At 45.2% G+C, this 21203-nt stretch overlaps 1 protein-coding gene across 1 annotated transcript in view; it reads right to left on the bottom strand.

The window, feature by feature from the left end:
• SHROOM3 (shroom family member 3) overlaps positions 1-21203 on the bottom strand; it is a 318810-nt gene that overhangs the window by 56435 nt on the left and 241172 nt on the right. The window contains exon 3 of the mRNA XM_007455418.1: positions 7777-7908. Within this exon, the coding sequence (XP_007455480.1) occupies positions 7777-7908 (132 nt within the window). The remainder of the gene's footprint in view (positions 1-7776; positions 7909-21203) is intronic.

Below are 21203 nucleotides of genomic sequence, written 5' to 3' on the forward strand. Positions count from 1 at the left end.
CGGAGCCTGTGCTCCGCAACGGGAGAGGCCGCAACAGTGAGAGGCCCGCGTACCGCAAAAAAAAAAAAAAGATTAAATTTTATTGATGACCACACAGAACTATTACCATAAAAAAGAGGGCACAGACGTGGGGGTGGGTGTTTTCACTTAGCCACCAATGGGTGATGATGTTGAAATGCCTTTTTTCTCAATATGCCCCCCTTTCTTCCCTCCTCCCCTCAACTCTGACATCTACAGAGTAATCAGAATAGTCAGCCCTCCTCCCCACACTTCAACATCTGCCTATATGTCACGGCAGAAATTGACACGAACACTATAACATCTTCGCTCTGTAACAGCGTTCATGTTTGTTTTTCTTTGATTTTCAAATTCAGTTACAATAGAATCGCATAGCATACATAGACTAGCGTAAGCGCTAATTATCAACAATTTCTTCTTGTCAACTCTCAATTTGCAACTGGGCATTTTATTTGTTGGAGGAAGGAAGGAGGGACTGGTTTTTACTGATTTCCTGAGATACCAGATATTATGATTTAACATTTTTCTCCTCTACTACTCTGTGTCATAGAATATGTTGCCAGGGCTGAAAGAGAAATCACTTGCATGCTGTTTGTTTTTATCTTCCACACAGAGACACATGCAGACATCCACAAATATATGCTCATGGATCTCAGAGAGGATGAGACAGTTACAGAGAACCAGGAACACTGTGTGTGCCCCAGAATTGTTTGGAGGCTCTCCCAGAGGACCCCTGTTGGGCAAATGGGGAACAGCTCAGCAGGACACGATGAAGGTGCTCAGGGCTCATGCCCTCCACCCAGGGGGCTGCAGGGCCAAGGGCAGGAGGGGCAGGGTACCCACCACTACGGCTGGACACCCTCCTCCTCCGTGTGTAATCCCACAGAAGATTGTCCTTTGAGGGTTTAAAGGACACCCTTTACACCACATACCAACCAAGACATTTCAAAATCAAGCTAATTAACTTTTATGCAATGCTTAAAGTATAAGCTAAATTTCATTTGCCAAAACAGTAACGAAAAGTTTTTGTGTGTGAGGCCGACGCCTTACCTTTTGGTAGTGCTTTTTTTCTAAACACCATCCCATTCAACAAAAACAAATAAATGCTCCCCAACCTTCTAACACTAAAGACAATGAATTCTCTTTTGGAGTAAGTCATGCGTTGTATGGTGTTTTTCTCTTCTCTATTTCACTTTCTCCTCATTTAGAGGAATAGGCTGCAAATGAGAAATTAAAGGCCACAACAACAACGACAACAACAAAACAAAAGAAAGGATAGAAGGCATTAATTTTAGATAGGGACCTTAAACAATGGTCAAAAGAAGGATCCATATTTTAAAATCATACCAGAAAAGACCCGAATGAAAAGAATAGTGAAGGTTTTAAGGCAAAGTGGATGAAAACTTTATGAACACTTGTTCCAGCCCCTCAGTTCCTACCTGCCAGCATTTCCATAATTAATTTCACAACAAGGAGGAGTTTAACCACCACCACGATTCACACATAACCTGACACTGCTGGGGAGAAAATTATAAAACTCAGAAGAATGTTCTCTCTTATTCGCCTTCAAGTGAAAGGATGCCAAATTAAACTTGAAATACCAGCCCTGGATGCCTCTCTTTATATATGTGTTTTATAATCTAAGCAGTTCCTATTTTCTTTTTTACCTTTTACATGGTATAATAACAAAATGAATGCCCGTAATAATAAAATAAATATTCAAGTCACCTGGAGATCCAGAACATTACCACTACTGGTGCAGCCACCTGTTCTCTGCCCTATCATATTTCCTTTTAAGTAAAAGCATCTAGGGATGCAAACATTGGCATTAAGCATAGCTCTGAACAAAAATTTCAAATCAAAGATTGTGTAAGGATAAAAGCTGAATTCAAATTATTGTGAAAAACGGAAAAGATAATCAAGTATTTAAACCTTCAGTTGTGATGGAGGTAAACACTGTACACCCAGCAATCTCAATACACACTTCTTTTCATGTAAACTCAAATGAGGAGACCACACCTTTTCTTTAATATTGAGACTACATTTGCAGGTTCCTTTTCTTTATACAAACGTTGGCAATGAGAATAGAGAACTTGGCTACCAGTACATAGATAAGTAGCCTTTCCTTGTGAGAAAAAGAAATTGTTTATTTGAAATTCCCCGGGGAAATGGGGAAGCAAAGCCATGAAATACACAACAAAGAGCAACTGCTAATCTGAATGAGATAAAAAGCCACTCTAAATACGTACATCATAAGAAATATGGTGACTGTATATATAGGAGAGAAAATGATTGAAAATTCCCACACAGAAATATTAATAGTACACCGAATTACCCGAGGTGCTCAAATAATGAGAATTTTCATGGCAATTTAGAGAAATGGGCTTAAATTTAATATGTGGTTGGTTATTAATTTTTCTGTATAAATAGACATAGCACGACATCAGAAAGATATCTGTGAAAGGCTTATCGGTTGAGGATCCTGCAATGCAAGATTCAAAATCTCATTCTAACGTAATAGTGGGCTTACCTTGTGGCAAAGAGAATCATCCTAGATAACAACCCTCTGGCCAACTGCATGTCATATTCAGGAGTGGGATAAAAAGCCATTTCACCCTGTTAACTGCTTTCTGCTCCTCCCTGGGCTGCAAAGGCTTCTCACCGATTCCATGCAACTCCCATCAGACAGCCTGAACCGCCTGGAGCTCACTAAGCTCCGTGCAAGTGGGAGGGACTCATTCCCAGCCACCTCTGTAGATTGCCAATTAAAACTGAATTCCTGCTCTCTAAGAGGGAAGAAGAGAAAGAGACCCTTAGTAACTTTCCCGGAGAAGAGCCAGCATCTGAGACAATAGCACACAGCTTGGGAATGCCAGAATTCTATTCCGTGGGCAGGAGGAGGAGGGAAGCAAGGGAAATCATCTGCTGATAACAGGCATCAAACTGCAATCAGGAAGTTTCCTTTTTAACTGATCTTCTCTGCTAAACCTGCACCCTCCTCCACGTGCAAAAAGGCTGCTGTCTGCAAAACTGCGTGTTGATTGCTTTAAGCTTCCCACCCTTTGGAGGCTACTGAAAGAGGTCCTACACCAACATCCACTGAGGCTTCCTGAGACACACTGTCCTGAGCTCACTAAGTCAGGAGGACGGGGACAGAACTCACTGCCAGTGCAAGTGCAAGTGCCAGCTGCTATCCTTGCTGCCCAAATAAGGATGAATGAAGAGTCAAAGCCTGAGCATCTATGACCCATTCATCTCAATTTACTTTACAGAGCACATATCACCATGTATGGTAAGTGCTTACTGATTAGATGAGATGGTCATTATACTGATGGTGGTGACTGGTGGTGGAGAATGAGGATGGGACAGGAAGCTCATGCAGGAAAGCACTGGCTTGGAAAATCTTGAGTTTTAAGCTGGAACATTTTGTCTCTTGAACTAACTCACTGAACTACCCTAGCCTGAGGCTTGACAGATTTTAGGGAGAAGTTCTGCCGAGATAAGTTAGATCATAGGACTCCTATTGACAAGTCCAACAAGAGAGAACTCAGGGATCCAAGCAAAAAAGGAAAGGTGGGATTGGATGTGTGCGAACATTAAGCCCTGGACCACTAAGAGCTTCTCTCTCTCTTTACCTTGGTGGTTCGGCTGGTCTCTGTATATACCTGGAGTGAGGGTGGAGGGGAGTTTCTTCCTTTGCTCTTTCCTTTTTCTTATACATAAGTGAGAAAATCCTTTCTGGCTATTTTCTCCATGAAAAAGGAGCTACACATACCCATGACCCACTGGACTTGGAATTAGCTCATGAGGTGATCCCAGCCCTTTTCAATTTCAAAATCGGTGTAGGCTTCTGTGACCTGTCATGAATTAGACTTGCTCAGTGCCCACTACTAACCTTCCACCTCAACACCTGTGAGACTCCTCAGATGATAAGCACATCATGTCTGCTCTGTCTAAAGACATCAGCACCTCACCCCTTCCCATATTTCAAAACAGGACTTAGACCACAGCCAGCTTGGAAGAATTCTTAGTGGCCAAAGCTGGAACAATTTAAGCACTAAAATAAATAACAGTATTGGATTATAACCCACAGGATAAAATAATAGGAAGGAGTCCTTACTGATCTAAGTAGTTGGATAAATAAATAAGTGGAGGAAAGAGACAGCTCTTCCTTACAGAAGACTTCCAATTAATAAATGTGGAAGGAATGAAGGAAATACAGACTCATCTTTAGAACATTACAGTAATAACTGTCACAGACAATATCCATTGATAGATGCTAAAATCAGCGGGAAAAAGTTTGAGGAAAAACAGAATATTTGTATAGCCTCAAAGCTATCTCCCCCCTCAAGATATGTATTCCTTTACAAGGAGACAAACAATAACTTTACAGTGAGGAAAACTGGCAACTTCACCTTAACCAGGTAATCAAGGTTAACATCACCAGTAGTAAAACACTGACACCATGTAACCCGGGAGAGGACACACTAAGAAGGACACATCACTTCTCTGGTATTCTTGCCAAAAATGCTCAGCCTCAATCCAACCATGAGATAGTATCAGACAAACCGAAATAGAAGGCATTCAACAAAATAACTGGCCCATACTCTTCAAAAGTGTCAAGGTCATAAAAGACAAGGAAAGACTGAGGAAGCATCACAGATTAGAGGAGACTAAGGAAACATGACAATTAAATACAACGTAGGATCCCGGAATGGAAAAAGGACCTTAGCGGGGGGGTGGGAAAAGGTGAAATCTGAATAACGTCTATAAAGCCTTATAGTCTGTTGATAGTATTATACCAATGATAATTTCTTAGTTTTAATATTTACACTATGGTTTTCAAAGATGTTAGCATTAGAGAAAGGTGGGTGATGGGTGGATGGGAAATCTCTGTACTATTTTCACAGCTTTTCTGTGAGTCTAAAATTATTTCAAAATAAAAAGTAAAAAACAAAACGGGCAGGATTTGGGATCCGAATAAATTGGATGAGAACCACACCAATTTCCAAGTTTTGTCCAACATCAGTAAGACCTGGGTTGCAGAGACCTCAGCACAGGGAAGAGTTATGAGGTGGACTATTGTAGGGGCTTATGATATACTTTTGGAGACAAGACACACACAAGTAAAATTCTTAGAGTATAAGTAGAGTAAAAATTCCAGCCAATAGGACATGAGCGGGCGTGAGGTATGCAACATCCAGGTCATGACTTTTTCAAAAGGAAAACTGCTTGCCTATCTGCTCCTTTACAGTCTCCCTTCATACAGACACAGCATCATGCGCCAGTTTTGTCCATGCTGATGAGGGCAACCCCAGCTTGTTTTAAAGATAATCGCTTCGGGCTTCCCTGGTGGCGCAGTGGTTGAGAGTCCGCCTGCCGATGCAGGGGACATGGGTTTGTGCCCCGGTCCGGGAAGATCCCACGTGCTGCGGAGCGGCTGCGCCCGTGAGCCACGGCCGCTGAGCCTGTGCTCTGCAACGGGAGAGGCCACGACAGTGAGAGGCCCGCGTACCGCAAAAAAAAAAAAAAAAAAGATAATCGCTTCATGGTTCTAACGACAATCTCTGCATGGTTAGGATGCCAACTGGACATACACTGAGGTTCATTTGTTTCATTCAATTGTTAAGGATTGTTTTATGAAACAGTTCAATTGTTTCAAGCTCAAACCCAGGTCTGTGTGATTGCACTCTTCGCGCTCTTAGCCCCACCTAGTCTCAGCTCTCCCTGCCTCCTGGAGAATGGTCCCACAATTACCCCAGTGCCCCATGGCTGAAACTTAGCAGTCACACTCTTTAACCTCTCTTTTCCCTTCTCCCACCCTCACCTGCTCTTGATCTGTGTCCTAAATTCAAACCAAATCTGTCTCATCTCTTGTCCCACCACCACTTGCTAAGTTCAAGTCTCGAGCATTGCCCGCCCAGGCCAGGGCAATAACTTCCTAACTACGACTTTCTGGCCTAAAGTACTTTGGCACTGATGCTACATTAACCTACACGGCTCAGTGGAGTCTTGTTAAATAAAAGGCTCTGATCCCCTCCATTCTGAAGATCCTAGGAGGCTGAAAGGAATAGCAGTAACCTTGGGGATTCTTTTCTTCAGGCCGTCCCTGGAGCAACCTTTTGCCAGCTGCTTCCCTTATAGATGGAGCCTTCTGCAAATCTCAGCCTGTCCTCAATTGGTATGTTCAAACTTCTTTGGAATCCTTTTTTCAAAGAAAACCTTACAGAGAATCTTAAGGTAGATACCATATACAAGTGTTGTTGGATTATAGGAAATATAACAAATACTTTAATGTATATTTGCATATCCATAAACATGGGTAATTGCATAAATCTAAGTTTATAATGTTTATTTATTTCTAATCCAAGCCCACGTGTCTACATGAAAGAGCCACGCCCCCCAAACTGAAATCGGGATAATTGACAACAGTGATAACCAACATCTACTGAGCGCTTATGATGGGCTAGGTACCACTCTAAGTGTTTTATGTATATTAGCATTTTCAATCCTTTCAGCAACTCTTTGGGGTAGATTAGTTATTAAACTCATTTTATAGATTGGAAACAAAGTTTAAATAACTTGCCTGCCGTTACTATTAAGTGGCAGAATCAAGATTTGAATTCTAGGTAGGCTGATTCCACAGACAACCCGCGCCCCCCCCCCCCGCATCTTACTCACTATATTATACTGCTTTTCATGCTGGCACACAGACTTATGTGACAGTGATGAAAGGCATGATGAGAATGATAACCGGAACATCATTATACCACCACCTAATGTTTACTTCACCTGACATTTATTTCTTGTTCCCCAGGAGCAGGGCTCTGTGCTAAGTGCTGAATACCTTATCTCACTGAATTCCCACAGTTGTCCTAGGAAGTAGGTTCTGTTATGCTGATTGCTGAGGCAATAGGGTGGAGTGGCTGCGAGCTCAAACTGCTTGGATTTGAATCCACCGCCTCTCCTAACGAGATGCCTTTACGCTAGCGCAAACCTCACAGTACTGGTGTGAAAATCTGATGAGGTATGCAAAGCCCTAGCACATAGAAAGCACAGATAAGTAGCTACACATTTTTTTTTTTTTTTTTTTTTTTTTTTTTGGGGTCCGCGGGCCTCTCACCGCTGTGGCCTCTCCCGTTGCGGAGCACAGGCTCCGGACACGCAGGCTCAGCAGCCATGGCTCACGGGCCCTGCCGCTCCGCAGCATGTGGGATCTTCCCGGACCGGGGCACGAACCCGTGTCCCCTGCATCGGCAGGCGGACTCTCAACCACTGCGCCACCAGGGAAGCCCGCTGCAAATTTTTATTAGACCAACTTTGTAATCTCAGGACATTCCTCAACTAGAGATAAGACGTGTTCAGTGAATATCAGTTCAAAGATGAATCAATCTTGTTGTACAATGTAACACATTAGTCATCTCCAAAGTGTAAGATGTTGGTGTATCTCTTTTAGTGTTTTTAATTATAGCTTTAAATACAGTTGCCCATGTATCTTTAAAAAGATATTTGCATCAAATGATTTGAGGGGCCCCCAGATTACCTCCCAGGAACTTGATGCTTCTTCAGAACCTAGTTTGAAAACTATCATTAGGTGGTTATCCTTCTGAACCCCGAGCTTCCATCTGACCCCCTCGTCCGGGCCCTCCTCAGCTCTCTCACCCGTCTGTGTTCTCGACCAGCCTTGCCCCCACTTCCCTCTTCCAGCAGCCAAGTCCCTCTTCCGAACCGCTCAGCGCAGCCCTCCGTGCCTCTTACCTGTGCTTCAGCCGAAGTTTAACCCCTCCTGACCATGCTGCTTTCCTGTGCTGGGGGTCAGAGCCCAGGTGCTCTGGGCCGAAGGACTCAGAGGTGCCTGTATCTGCAGGGTCTGGGTCTGCACACGCATCTCTGGCAAAAATAGGAAAACAGGAAGTTGAGCATGATGGTGTTCATGGGCAGGGGGCACGAACTAATCCGACCTGGAAAATGTATGAGAATTAACCCTGGGGTTAGAGGGGAGCAGCACAGCTGAGCCGAGAGGTCTAAGCCTACACCCACCTAGGCGCTCTGCCCGAAGGAAGGCAAATGCGCTCCTGGGGGTCTTCATCCTCCCCTATCTGTGTTCCTGTGAAGCAATAACGCGCACTTCCCAATCTTAGAATACCAGCTTTTTCCAGCTAAGGGGGAAAGAAATATATATTGACTGTTATGAAGATGAAACCTCCTATAACTCAGTAGCCATTGGTAAGTAAGTGAAAAACCGGCCTCACTGAAGCAAACTGTCCAAGAAGGTGGTTCCCTGAGGCAAGTCCCCGCGGCCTCCTGTCTCAGTTTCGCTGGAAGGAGAGCGAGCCTCCAGTGCAGCAGCCCTCGCTCTGTTCAGCGGGTGGCAGCTCAGGGGCACATGCCAACTCTTGAGGCCGAGCTATTTCACATTGCTTAGATTCCACTGTGCTGCAAGCAAGCCTTCTGTATGTCCATTTAACCCCACCCCCCACACAGTCCCTAACACCATTCCCATAGCTCTTTCCCCACCATGGGAACAGATCTATTTCTTCAGAGGAGAGCCTTGGCTCCTGAATTTCCAAACACCCTGACTGCACCTTCAAGGCCTCCTCCTGACCAGACTGTCTGTCCCCTGCATCAGGTTCTGAGGAGAGCTTGCCACACTGGGTACCAGTGGTGTGTTTTCATGTCTGTCTCTGAGAGCCAACTGGTAACCCCTGCACCACGTCCCGTAAGCAGGCATCTGGAGAAGGCGCAAATGCCTACTGTTTCTCCTCTGCATTGGCCTTGGCTGAGAAGGGGTGGGATCATGAATGGTGTTGATATCTTTGTATTTCAGGACAGGGAGGGAGATGACCAGGCAGTTGGCAGGGAGTTTCTACTTCTAAGCTAAAGTTTTCATCTTTAGTTTTATCTAATCATCATTACCTCCTTTGTTACATTAATTTTCTCACCACATTTAAGATTCCTGGCTTTGAATATATTCAATATTCCCCTAGACTTGAAGTCTGAAGTCCTGGTTGAGGTTCTGTCACTTGTGAGCTGAATGACATTGGGAATGTCAACACTGAGCCTCAGGCTCCTTATCGGGAATGTGAGAATAAGAGGCAGAGCACACAATGTAGGAGCCTGGCCCTGGAGTCTGCTGCTGAGTCAGAGTCCTGGCCTTACCCTCTGACCAGCTCGGTACCTTGTCCTCTCTGTGCCTGTTCTCTCGTCTCTGAAATGGGTGCAAAGGACCAATGGCTTTCATAGGGTTGTTGAGAAACTTAAATAAACTAATTCAGATAAAGCACTTAGGATAGAGTCTGGTACATATTCGGCCCTCGGCAAATCAGCTCCTGTTGTTATATGTATCCTGCAGAGTTGCTATAAAGTTTCTAGATAACATCTATTAACTGTCTAGCATAGTGCCGACACATGGGGTATGTGCTTAATTAACGAATCATTTTGATTACCGTCTTCAACAGCACCTTCATTTTAGAGCACCTTTCAGCTAAGATGTCGTGTAAAATAGACACAATTAAAAAGACCTAATTTATAGGTCTGGAAATAACAGCAAAAAGAGTTTTGTCCAGAGTTAGCATGTCAGAGCCTTTTGCAGAATTCATCATGTGGTCTCCAGTTAGGATTTCTACAACCCTCAGAGGCACCAACCCCAACGGCCATCAGGCTTAAGCTGAGGTGGAAAGTATACTCAGAGGTATCTCATCATCACCTGAACATAAAGGTGACAGAAACATACACAGCACATCCAAGACCACCCATTGGTAGAATCCATTCCGACAGCAAGCTTGCCTTTCCAGCTCTCTTCTAGACCCTGACGTTGTCTGCTGGGGAAAAACAATAAAGACCAGGCCTGAGCTTTCAAAAAAACATTGTGGCATTTAATAACTTCCTCATTTTTTTTTTTTTTTTTTCCCTAAACCACAATTGCTGGCTCTGTCCTTTCTGCACAATGGCTGAGCCCTTTTCTCTTTCCTTACCCCTCCCCCACTCCCTGGGAGGCACCAAGGGACGGAAAGTGCAGGGTGAAAGCTGTTGGAGTGAAGGGCTGGCAGGAAGAGCAGGCAAATAAGGAGATGGAAGCAAGAACATGAGACTGTCTTATGTTTTAAAGGATCTTCAGCGCATGATCCTTTTCAACCCTAGCAGAGACGGAGCACCCCAGCAATGCCCTCCAGGGGACCAGCTGACGTTAACAACTGGGTGCGAGGGTTCATAAAACCAGGGTTGGGGTTGCTGATGGCGGCCCCCAGGCTAAGTCACAGCACAGCCTCCCTGCTAATCTTCACCTCCCCCCACCCTGGATGGGCTGGCTCCTGAGTGAGCTGTCTGGATGCACAACACCAAGGAGGAAACAGGTTGGAAGGAGTGCAGGAAGAATTACCAGCACCCAGAGCACTCCTTTTCTGGAATAACCTCTTTCTGGAATAACCTGGACAACAAATACACATTTTTAAACTCACATGTTCTAATGAAAAGAAATTCCATAGTGAATCTTGTTGGCAAAACTAATGAGATGTTTTTGAAGGCTCTTTTTAATATTGTTTCTTGCTGTTCTCCAGTCTCAGTATCACAAACTATGAGTGAGGAAACAGGAATCCGAGCTGATTTTAACGGGGGCTAAAAAAAAGACTGTGGGGCTTCCCTGGTGGCGCAGTGGTTGAGAATCTGCCAGCCAGTGCAGGGGACACGGGTTCAAGCCCTGATCTGGGAAGATCCCACATGCTGCGGAGCAACTAAGCCCGTGAGCCACAACTACTGAGCCTGCGCTCTAGAGCCCGTGCTCTGCAACGAGAAGCCACGACAGTGAGAGGCCCGCGCACCGCGATGAAGAGTGGCCCCCGCTCGCCGCAACTAGAGAAAGCCCTCGCACAGAAACGAAGACCCAACATAACCCAAAATAATTAATTAAAAAAAAAAAAGACTGTGATCCACTATCCCCGTATCATCTTTCTTTGCCAGATAGTTAAGAAACAAAAGATCCACACCAACCACCTATTTCTACTTTCTATGATGAGTACATTCATATTCCTAGCCCTCACTATTCATAATTCATGAATATATACGGACTGCTTTACTATTTGGTATTTCAATAGAGTCTTTAACTGTTTTCTGAACTGAGTTTCAGCCAATACTGAAGAAAAAGTTCTGGATCGTCCTGTTCCTGTAGCTCTCTTGAGCACCATGAAAACTGGGGAGGGTCCGGGGAAGCTGGAGAGAAAGACATACAGAGCTGGGCCGGGCCCGATATCGTGGTCTCTCCAGATCCCTTGCGCTCCTGCTTTCTACTGCGTTTAAATGGGGATGGGCAGGGGGGCTCCTATCTCCTTAGCATGGACCGTTACAACCTTAGGAAGAGCTTGGTTCTCAGAATCAGCAGTTTCGTCCTTTTGGTTGTGTTTTATCCAGGAACCGCTTCCTTGACAGCCACATCCATTCCTGTCTCTACCAACCCAGCACCTACCCAGCAGCCAGCACTACCTTTAAAAAAATAAGTGGAGTACGTCATCTCTAGTAATAAGACTTGTGTAGCTTCCCCATGCACTCTGGAGGAAATCCAAGTTCCTTAACTTGGCTGTGAGGTCTCCAGTAACCTGGCTCCTGCCCACCCTTTAACATCTCCCCTCTCATTCGCCCTGTCCTCACTGGCCTGGCCTGGGCTCCCCAAGCCTGCCAAGCTCTCCACTTCACACATGAGGTTCCCTCTACCTGGAACAGTCTTCCTCCCGATTCTCTGCTTGGCTGACTCCTCCTCGGTCTTCTGGTCCCCGGTGGAACATCACCTCCTCAGAGATGGCTTCATCTACCTCAAAGAGTCTCTTCCTGGCACGTGGTCTTTCCCTTGGTTGCATGTGGAGCCGCATGTAAATGTTCATTTGCACACGGTATGTACTGGACAACAAGTGCAACAAACCCAAAATAATTAATTAAAAAAAAAAAAGACTGTGATCCACTATCCCCGTATCATCTTTCTTTGCCAGATAGTTAAGAAACAAAAGATCCACACCAACCACCTATTTCTACTTTCTATGATGAGTACATTCATATTCCTAGCCCTCACTATTCATAATTCATGAATATATACGGACTGCTTTACTATTTGGTATTTCAATAGAGTCTTTAACTGTTTTCTGAACTGAGTTTCAGCCAATACTGAAGAAAAAGTTCTGGATCGTCCTGTTCCTGTAGCTCTCTTGAGCACCATGAAAACTGGGGAGGGTCCGGGGAAGCTGGAGAGAAAGACATACAGAGCTGGGCCGGGCCCGATATCGTGGTCTCTCCAGATCCCTTGCGCTCCTGCTTTCTACTGCGTTTAAATGGGGATGGGCAGGGGGGCTCCTATCTCCTTAGCATGGACCGTTACAACCTTAGGAAGAGCTTGGTTCTCAGAATCAGCAGTTTCGTCCTTTTGGTTGTGTTTTATCCAGGAACCGCTTCCTTGACAGCCACATCCATTCCTGTCTCTACCAACCCAGCACCTACCCAGCAGCCAGCACTACCTTTAAAAAAATAAGTGGAGTACGTCATCTCTAGTAATAAGACTTGTGTAGCTTCCCCATGCACTCTGGAGGAAATCCAAGTTCCTTAACTTGGCTGTGAGGTCTCCAGTAACCTGGCTCCTGCCCACCCTTTAACATCTCCCCTCTCATTCGCCCTGTCCTCACTGGCCTGGCCTGGGCTCCCCAAGCCTGCCAAGCTCTCCACTTCACACATGAGGTTCCCTCTACCTGGAACAGTCTTCCTCCCGATTCTCTGCTTGGCTGACTCCTCCTCGGTCTTCTGGTCCCCGGTGGAACATCACCTCCTCAGAGATGGCTTCATCTACCTCAAAGAGTCTCTTCCTGGCACGTGGTCTTTCCCTTGGTTGCATGTGGAGCCGCATGTAAATGTTCATTTGCACACGGTATGTACTGGACAACAAGTGCAACAAGGTCAGGGCCCATGGCTGACTTTTCTTCAGTTTTGTGCTTTTAAACCACTACATACCCAGGGCCTGAGACAGTGGGTGGGTCATGGGAGGCACACAACACAGACTTATAGAATGAATCATAGTTGATTGTAAAGGGAATAATTGTGTAATGCACCCAAGGTGGAGCTCTCTGCCCTTCAACTCTTAAAGGCATTAAATTGTTTACAATACATGTTTGGGGGAAGGTAGGGATCTCTTTTCTTGTATTCACTTTCTACGTAAGGTTGTGAGTCGATTTCTTTGTGAAAGTAGAATTCGGCTCTAACTCTTGGTCCCTGTCATCAACAGCTGCTTTCGTGGAGTAGAGAGCAGTGTTGGGGGACCACTGGCCAAGCCCTCCGGCAAACAGTTGGTGTAGCTCAGCGCAGTTTCGCTGCCTTATGTTTCGAAGCAGCCAGAATGCCTTTTGAGATTAAGCAGACAGAAGTGCATTTATACAGGGCTAAGTTGTCCTCAGAGCCCTCTGGAGAAATTCCTTTGGATTTAGGCTGGGTGCTTGCGTGTATTCGTTTTCACAATTTGCTTCATGAAAAGTCGTGTTCGTGGTTTCCTAGGTTTCTAGTTTCTCTTTGTGCCACTCTGTATCCATCACGCAGGAAACTGGTCCCACCATCACCTCTGCATCCTGTTAGCAGGCCTCTTGTATCATCACCTCAGGCTCCCCAGCACTCTTCCCTTCAGTCTCTGGGGCGGAGAGGGCCTGGATTCTCGGCTTCTTCAGTGTGCAGAGGAAGATTTTAAGAACTGATGCCCTCAGGTTCAGATTTGTTTCTTAGCCTAACGTAGCTGTTCTTCATTTGCTGGTGACTGGGCACTTACCAAAGGTTTCACAGACATTCTCAATGAATTGCCCTTTCTTTAAAAGCTCCTTGTTTCTATTGCCGGCCTTTTGGTACCTATGTATTTAGACTTAACCTTTCGGGTCACTGTCCCTTCATTACTCTCCTTTCTTGTTTTTTAAATGATGACTTACCATCTAGGAAGCTGTTCACTCTGCACTCTCTCAGGCCTGTAACCTATCTAGTGCGTTCCATCATAGGCATGCCTTTTACTCGTCCTCAAAAACCCTTCTGCTTACCCACCTTGGTTTGGCAGCGTGGTTATTACAGGGGGGCCATACCTAACGCTTCAGCCACGCATAGCTGTGCTCTGTATGTCTCGGCCCTGTGTCTGTCTGTACCTCCTGTTCCTCTTGCTGATGCTTTTTCTCACTTGATTTCCCCTGAAACCTCCCAAATGGATCAACTGTACAATTTATACCACTGACAGTCAGCATATTTCTGACTCTTTCTGAAACCATAAGCCTAACTATCTCCAGATCTTAAGCCCGTGACCTCTATGCCAGCCTTGCACAGAGAATGGAAAAGGGTGGGTAGGGGAAAAAGCCAAATGATTAGCCAGATCTTTTAACCTACCTATTAAATATTTAATCTGCTCTGGATTTACTTTTGACTTCAGTTCCTCCACCCACTGGGCCCTATGACATAGCTAGCCCAGGGCAAGTGCATAAGAAAACCAAGGGCCTGGGCTTCCCTGCTGGCGCAGTGGTTGAGAGTCCGCCTGCCGAGGCAGGGGACACGGGATCGTGCCCCGGTCCGGGAAGATCCCACATGCCGCAGAGCGGCTGGGCCCGTGAGCCATGGCCGCTGAGCCTGCGCGTCCGGAGCCTGTGCTCTGCAACGGGAGAGGTCACAACAGTGAGAGCTCAATACTCTGTAATGGCCTATATGGAAAAAGAATCTGAAAAAAGAGTGGATATCTGTTTATGTATAACTGATTCACTTTGCTGTACACCTGAAACTAACACAACGTTGTAAATCAACTATACTTCAAAAAAAAAAAAAAAAGAAAACCAAGGGCCCTCATGCAAGGGCTTATATTAAACTGGTGATATCTTTACCACTGGAGCATCTGGCCCTAGCCACAAGCACTGAGTCTGATCTCAAATCAGCTCTAGTGACTAGCAGGCTGTAACTTTGAATGAACAATGTAGATTCCGCACCCAGATGCTTGGGTTCCTATTCTGGCTCTGTCGCCTAGTAGGTGTTTGACTTTGGGCAGGTCACTCAACCTCTTGTGTCTCAGTTTCCTCCTCTGTAAAGTAAGTATAATCTTTTTTTTGTTTTGTTTTTGTTTGTTTTTTGTTTTTTTTTAATTAATTAATTTATTTATTTATTTATTTTTGGCTGTGTTGGGTCTTTGTTGCTGGGCGCGGGCTTTCTCTAGTTGCGGCGAGCGGGGGCTACTCTTTGTTGCGGTGGGTGGGCTTCTCGCTGCTGTGGCTTCTCTTGTGGAGCACGGGCTCTAGGCACGCGGGCCTCAATAGCTGTGGCACACGGGCCCAGTAGTTGTGGCTCACGGGCTCCAGAGCACAGGCTCAGTAGTTGTGGCACATGGGCCCAGCTCCTCCGCGGCATGTGGGATCTTCCCGGACCAGGGCTCGAACCCGTGTCCCCCGCACTGGCAGGCGGATTCCTAACCACTGCGCCACCGGGGAAGCCCAGTAAGGATAATCTTAACACCTGCATCAAAGGATAGTTGTGAGGCTTGAATGAATTAATATGTGTAATGCACTTAGAACAGTGCCTGGCACTGTTCACTTCTTACCAATAGAAAGGAAACTTAACATTTCTTGGGCACAGAGTACGTACCAGATACTGTGCTTTAAAAAGTTATTCATTTATCTTATCATTTGTGACAGGAATGATCCTCATTTTATAAAGAAAGCAAAAAGAAAGAAAACAAGTAGAAAGAAGTCTGGCCGGAGACCATGCCACCCCTCATGAAATGCCTCTGAGGGTCCTGGGACTTTGCTTACTTTTTTCTTAGGCATCAGCCACATGCCAATCCACACTTGCCTGGCATTTCTGCCACATGACCCTTTTTCCATTCATATGAGACAAAAAGATACTAATGAAGACAAAAGACCAACAAAAGTACCAGAATGTTACTACTGGGTGATAGGATTATTGGTGATATTTTTCTTCTCTTTCTCTATACCTTGCAAATTGTTTACAATTAACATTTATTATTTTAACTATCAGAAAAGGCAAAACTAGCCTTATTTTTTTTCCTTACTAGAACGGGTCTAATTTCTCTGTAGTTTTAAAGGAAAACCTTTGTCGGGAAATGGCAGTGGAGCTATCTACCCTGGGAGTAAATCTGGGCAGTGAAAAGACTTCATGCTGGTGGAGGGTTTACTTTGGGATCCCTCACAACGGTGGAAAAATACCTGGAGGAAGAAGCAAGATTTCTGGGAAACCAGTATCAGTAGAAGGTGATGAAATCCTCTTAAGAAAGTGAAGCCTCTGTCTTTCTTCCCTCCCACCCTCTCCTCTCCCTAGTGTCCAAAGAAACATAACAGTTCCATACTTTAATATTATCCATTATAGCCTGAAAGTACCTTCTGTGCATTAGTCCATTTGGCCCTCATAATAATGCTAAAGGGCAAGTACAGCAGGTATTATTTATCCCCACTTAACAGATGTAGAGACAGCCTCAGACAGGGATAGTTACTGGCTTGAGCTCAGGACTTGTAAGCTACATGAAGTCAGGTCCCTAACTCTAAGTTTCATGCTCCCTCTTTCATATCATATTGCCTTTAGAGTCTACAATCCTAAAAATCCTCTGACACAGGTGACGAACAATCCAAAGCTTCTTTAAAGGGAAAGCTTCAGAAGAAGAAAGTCAAAAGTTACTGACGGCTACTGCTCAGATGGGTCCCCTCTCTGTCCCTAGCCCAAATGTCCCTAGATCTAGAGAAATGATGAGACCAGGTTTTGGAGGGCTCCTCCCCCTTGCCACCCAGACTGCACCTTGACCCGGAACTTCCTGAGACTGCTGATGTGGATACAGGACACGCTTTGTGTTGAGACTCAGAGCACACTTCCACACCCAGCCCAATCATCCATCCACTCAATCAACAATCGCTAAGGGTCAACCAGGGACCACACAATGGATTAGGCATTAGGCTTGCAATGGTGACAAGCCTATTTAGACAAGAAAATCTCCCAGTCCAAATTCCTAAGACCTCCCTCTCCCAGACCACACAGCACGGTGTAGTACCAGTTACGACCTCTAGGAGAGCGTGTTGGAGAGGATCTACTAGAGATGAGAAGAGCAAGAAAGAGAACAAGAAGCAACATGGCGGGGGTCCCAGCAGCTTGGGCAGTGGCCAGGCAGCCCAGCTTTGTGAAGGCTCTCGGTGCACCTGGCACATGCCCACCCTGCCTCCACGATGCCCAAGAGGAAGGTCAGATCCACCCAGGGGTCAGCGAAGGAGGAGCCCAAGAGGAGACCAGCTCCTGAGAAAGTGGAAACAAGCTAAAAAAGGTGGCAGGAAAGAATAAATCTTCAGACCAAAAAGTGTAAACAAAAGGGGAAAGGGGAGCAAAGGGAAAACAGGCCAAAGTGGCTAAACAAGAGACTAAAGAAGATGGACCTGCAGAAAACGGAGAAACTACAAACAAGGAGAGTCCAGCCTCCCCTATGAAGCAGCAGAGAAAGAAGCCGAGTCTGATTAATATCATACACCCAGTCTTATCAGTGGTCCCTGTCTCCCTTCCTGTATACTCCAGAGGAATGTTTTTATCAACTATTTTGTAAACGCAAGTTTTTTAGTAGCTCTAGAAACATTTTTAAGAAGGAGGGAATCCCACCTCATCCCATTTTTAAAGAGGTGAAATCAGTTGCTGACTGTTTATTTTTCGGTACAGCCAGAAGATAGTGGGACATTGAACATGGGAGGCTTTGATTATCTTGGGTGTCAACTTAACATTCCATAGACGGGGGTAATTTTTATATCCTATAATACAGAGCATACCAATTTGGAGTCAGTAGTGCATGTAATATGTCTTGAACACTTTAAATTACGTCTCTTCCCATGTTGTTTTTGGTAGAATTGTTTCCTAAAGCAAACCACTCCTTGATCTTGGCTCTCCTTGTCAGAATTTTGTGCACTCTGTAACATCTTCGGTCATGGTCATCCAGTTTTCCTAGTAACTTTGTAAATGTGCTACAAACAACTGAAAATTTAAGTATGTGGCGTATATGGTATTAAATCATGAATTAGTGCGACTTACGATATAACAGCATATCAAAATTTAAACGTATTGGTACTTGATATCCTGTTAAGGAAAATTTGCCTCCGAATTTTAAGCTGGAAAGTCACTGGAATAACTGTTCAGAAGAGAATCACAACTACACAGTTTTTTTAGATTTTTGGTTACATACATTAAGAATTGTGTGCAAATTGAAATGTCTGTGTACTCATCCTCAAAACAACCAATAAAATCTCAATTAGGAAAAGAAAAAATAAATCGACACAGTGGAAGTAACACAGGAAAATAGATTTGGTAATACTTCCTCCCTTATTTCCACAAAACATTAGGAAAAAGGAGTTTGGATGGCTAAGTAGACACCAAAAATGGCCATATATGCGTGTACTATTATAGAGGGAAATAGTACTGAAGCGGCAGCCAGGAGGCCTGCACTGGGTTGGTACAGATGTACTTTAGGGTTCCTTTTACCTTTAACAGTCTACAAATCAAGGGGGGGAAAGGGCATAAATGACAAATCCTGAGTGAGAAAACGATTTCTCAAGTATCTCCGTCCACAAGTAAGGAGCACGTTCTACACGCAGATTCCAAGCTGGAATCTATGCAGCATAGAAGACAATTTCCGACTTCCAGCCTTGCTGGAGAGACACACAAAGAATTTGGGGCCAGATCAACTTGGGTTCCAATGTGAGCTCTGCCACTATTCTGTCTGAGCCTCAGGGCCTCTTCTGTAAAAAGGGGACAGAGTATGATGTGCCTGGTGACACGGCTCTGGGACTAGTAAGCCTGGCATGTGATAATCACTACAAGACAGGAGCTATTATCATTTGATCTAAGTGACCTACATGAGAGAAGTGAATATGGGAAGTCACCCAAGGGGTGTGACAGGATGCTGGTATAACGATCGGCTCTTTAATTCCTTAAAAAGGGCAACGGCAAATGTCCAAAGCCTTTGGCGAGGGATATAAATATTTAACGCCACAGTGGAGGTTTTCTGCGTATAGGAACAGGAAATATGGGGCATTACCTGGGCCCCTTAGGAACAGACTGGCACAGAGGACCCAGCAACCAGTGTGAAAGAAATGGTTCCTGGAACATCAAGACAGAATTGGCCTAAGGAATTCTTCTGGAGGCCTCCTCTCACCAGAGGGAGCCTCAGGCAGTGGGTAGGGATGGCACTCAGCGGAAGTGTCTGCATGGCTGTTTTAAAAACATGATGAGCTTGGGCCCAGTTTTTTTTAGCCCCTGGAGTCCTCCCACGCCAGGCTCTGAGGAGAGAGACCCCTGCCCTCCTGCAGACAGAAGTGGGTGGAGGGACTCTGGCTCTGGAAGGTCCCTGGGATGGCAATGGGGTCTGTGGGAGACAGGGTCTCTCTCCCATCTACTCGCAAATAAGTTGCTCCTGTCCTAGACCTGCCTGGAGAAGCGGGGGTAGACGTTAAAAATGTAAATGGTCATACGGTCATTCATTGGGAGAAAATAGGTCCCTGGCTAAATTTGGCAACAGCTGAGGAATCTTAGCAAAAATGAACTCACCCCCTTGTTTGTGAGGGAGGCCTAATCCTTACTTTGCCCAAGAGGATTACTGGGTCTTAGAAAGAAGCTCACATGCACTTTTTTTAAGCTCATGCCAACTGCATTTGTGTCCACAATATCCAAGATTCTTTCTGCTTTTTAGGGTAGATAATAGACATTCCATGCTATTTAAATGCCTCCAAATCTCAAACCTAAATGTTTCCAACCTTTGCTATTACCCAAAGTGGGACTCTGTCTCCCAAGCTTTCCCCTGGTCGTTGCTTTATATTCTTTGGAAGCACATTTTAAATGGAAGGCAAGGTACCAAATTGCAGTCAATTTGTGGAAAAGTAATTGTTTGTGGTTTACAATACACCTTTTCAAGGTGTTCGTAACTACGGTTCCACTGGCTAAGTTTCTACTTATCCCCACCATTTTTCCTTTCCTTTGATTACTATAGGGTTAGTGTAATACAGTCCAGAGTTCTTTTTCTTTCTTTTCTTTTTTTAAATCCTGTATGTCCCCACGCACCCCCAACACTACCCTATCCTCTCCAGGGAATTCCGGAACCACTGACATACATAACACAGAAGTGGGACTGACATAAATCTGTCTTTAGCTTAGCATGGCACTCTCAAAACATCATTAAAAAATATTACCAATTGACACCTGTGTTGGACTTTACAATTTACGAAGTATTTTTACATAACAAATTCAATCCTCACAAATAATCCTATGGAGTGTTCCCCCTCTTTCACAGAAAACGAAACTTAGACACAGGTAATTTAAATAAATCGCTCAAAATCACAAATAGAGTGGTAAAACACAGACCCAACACACTCTAAGGCTCCAAAGCATGCCCTTAACCATGATCTACAACAGCCATATCACCTTGGGGCTCAGATATCTGTAGACGGAACAAACTCTAGAAAACAGAGCTGCCCGGTCCCAGGAAAAGCACAATTCTTCCACTGCTGGCTTCCTCAGGAGCGATGATCTGTGGCGGCTTCTATTGGTAGTCACTTCTCACCTTCGCCACCAGGGCTGGTTAATTTCCACTCATAGTTACAATTCCTGTTTCAGCTCTGGGGCCAATGGAACCCTAAGTGAGAACGAATTTGGGCCTCAAATGGTATCTAAAGTGACAGCTTCAAGACAAACTCTGAGCTAGTCATGTTCTGCTCTTGAACCTCAGGTCCCCACATGATCCCCCAGTTTCCTGTGCCCGCCTGGTCCTCCAGGCTGGAGGAAAACTGGCCTTGGATACCAATTCTTTCCAGACCAGAGCCTGGTCTTGTGAATGTCAACTATGCATAAACAGGTGGTACTGGGCACAAAAGCCGAAGCGAAAGCAGGTGGGAAAGTGAATGGTCATCTTTATCTGATCGGGCAGAGCAGGTCCTACCCCCTCCCCTGGGCACCAACACACAGGAGGCGGCAGCGGGCAGGAGCTTGGCAGGTCATGTGGTGGCCAGGCCAGCCGAGGGCAGGAAATACCCTGTGAGTCGTGCATCACCCCTGTTCTCCCCTCCCACTAGAACGCCAGCATGCCAAGCCCGGGAAAGGTACAGAATCCACGACAAAGAGAAGGTACTGGACTGTGACCCCATGTCATGAACCAGTGGCAGATCGGGGGGGGGGGGGGGGGG

The sequence above is a fragment of the Lipotes vexillifer genome, unplaced genomic scaffold (assembly GCF_000442215.2).
Source record: "Lipotes vexillifer unplaced genomic scaffold, Lipotes_vexillifer_v1.1 scaffold749, whole genome shotgun sequence".
In the NCBI taxonomy this organism is placed as follows: Eukaryota; Metazoa; Chordata; class Mammalia; order Artiodactyla; family Lipotidae; genus Lipotes; species Lipotes vexillifer.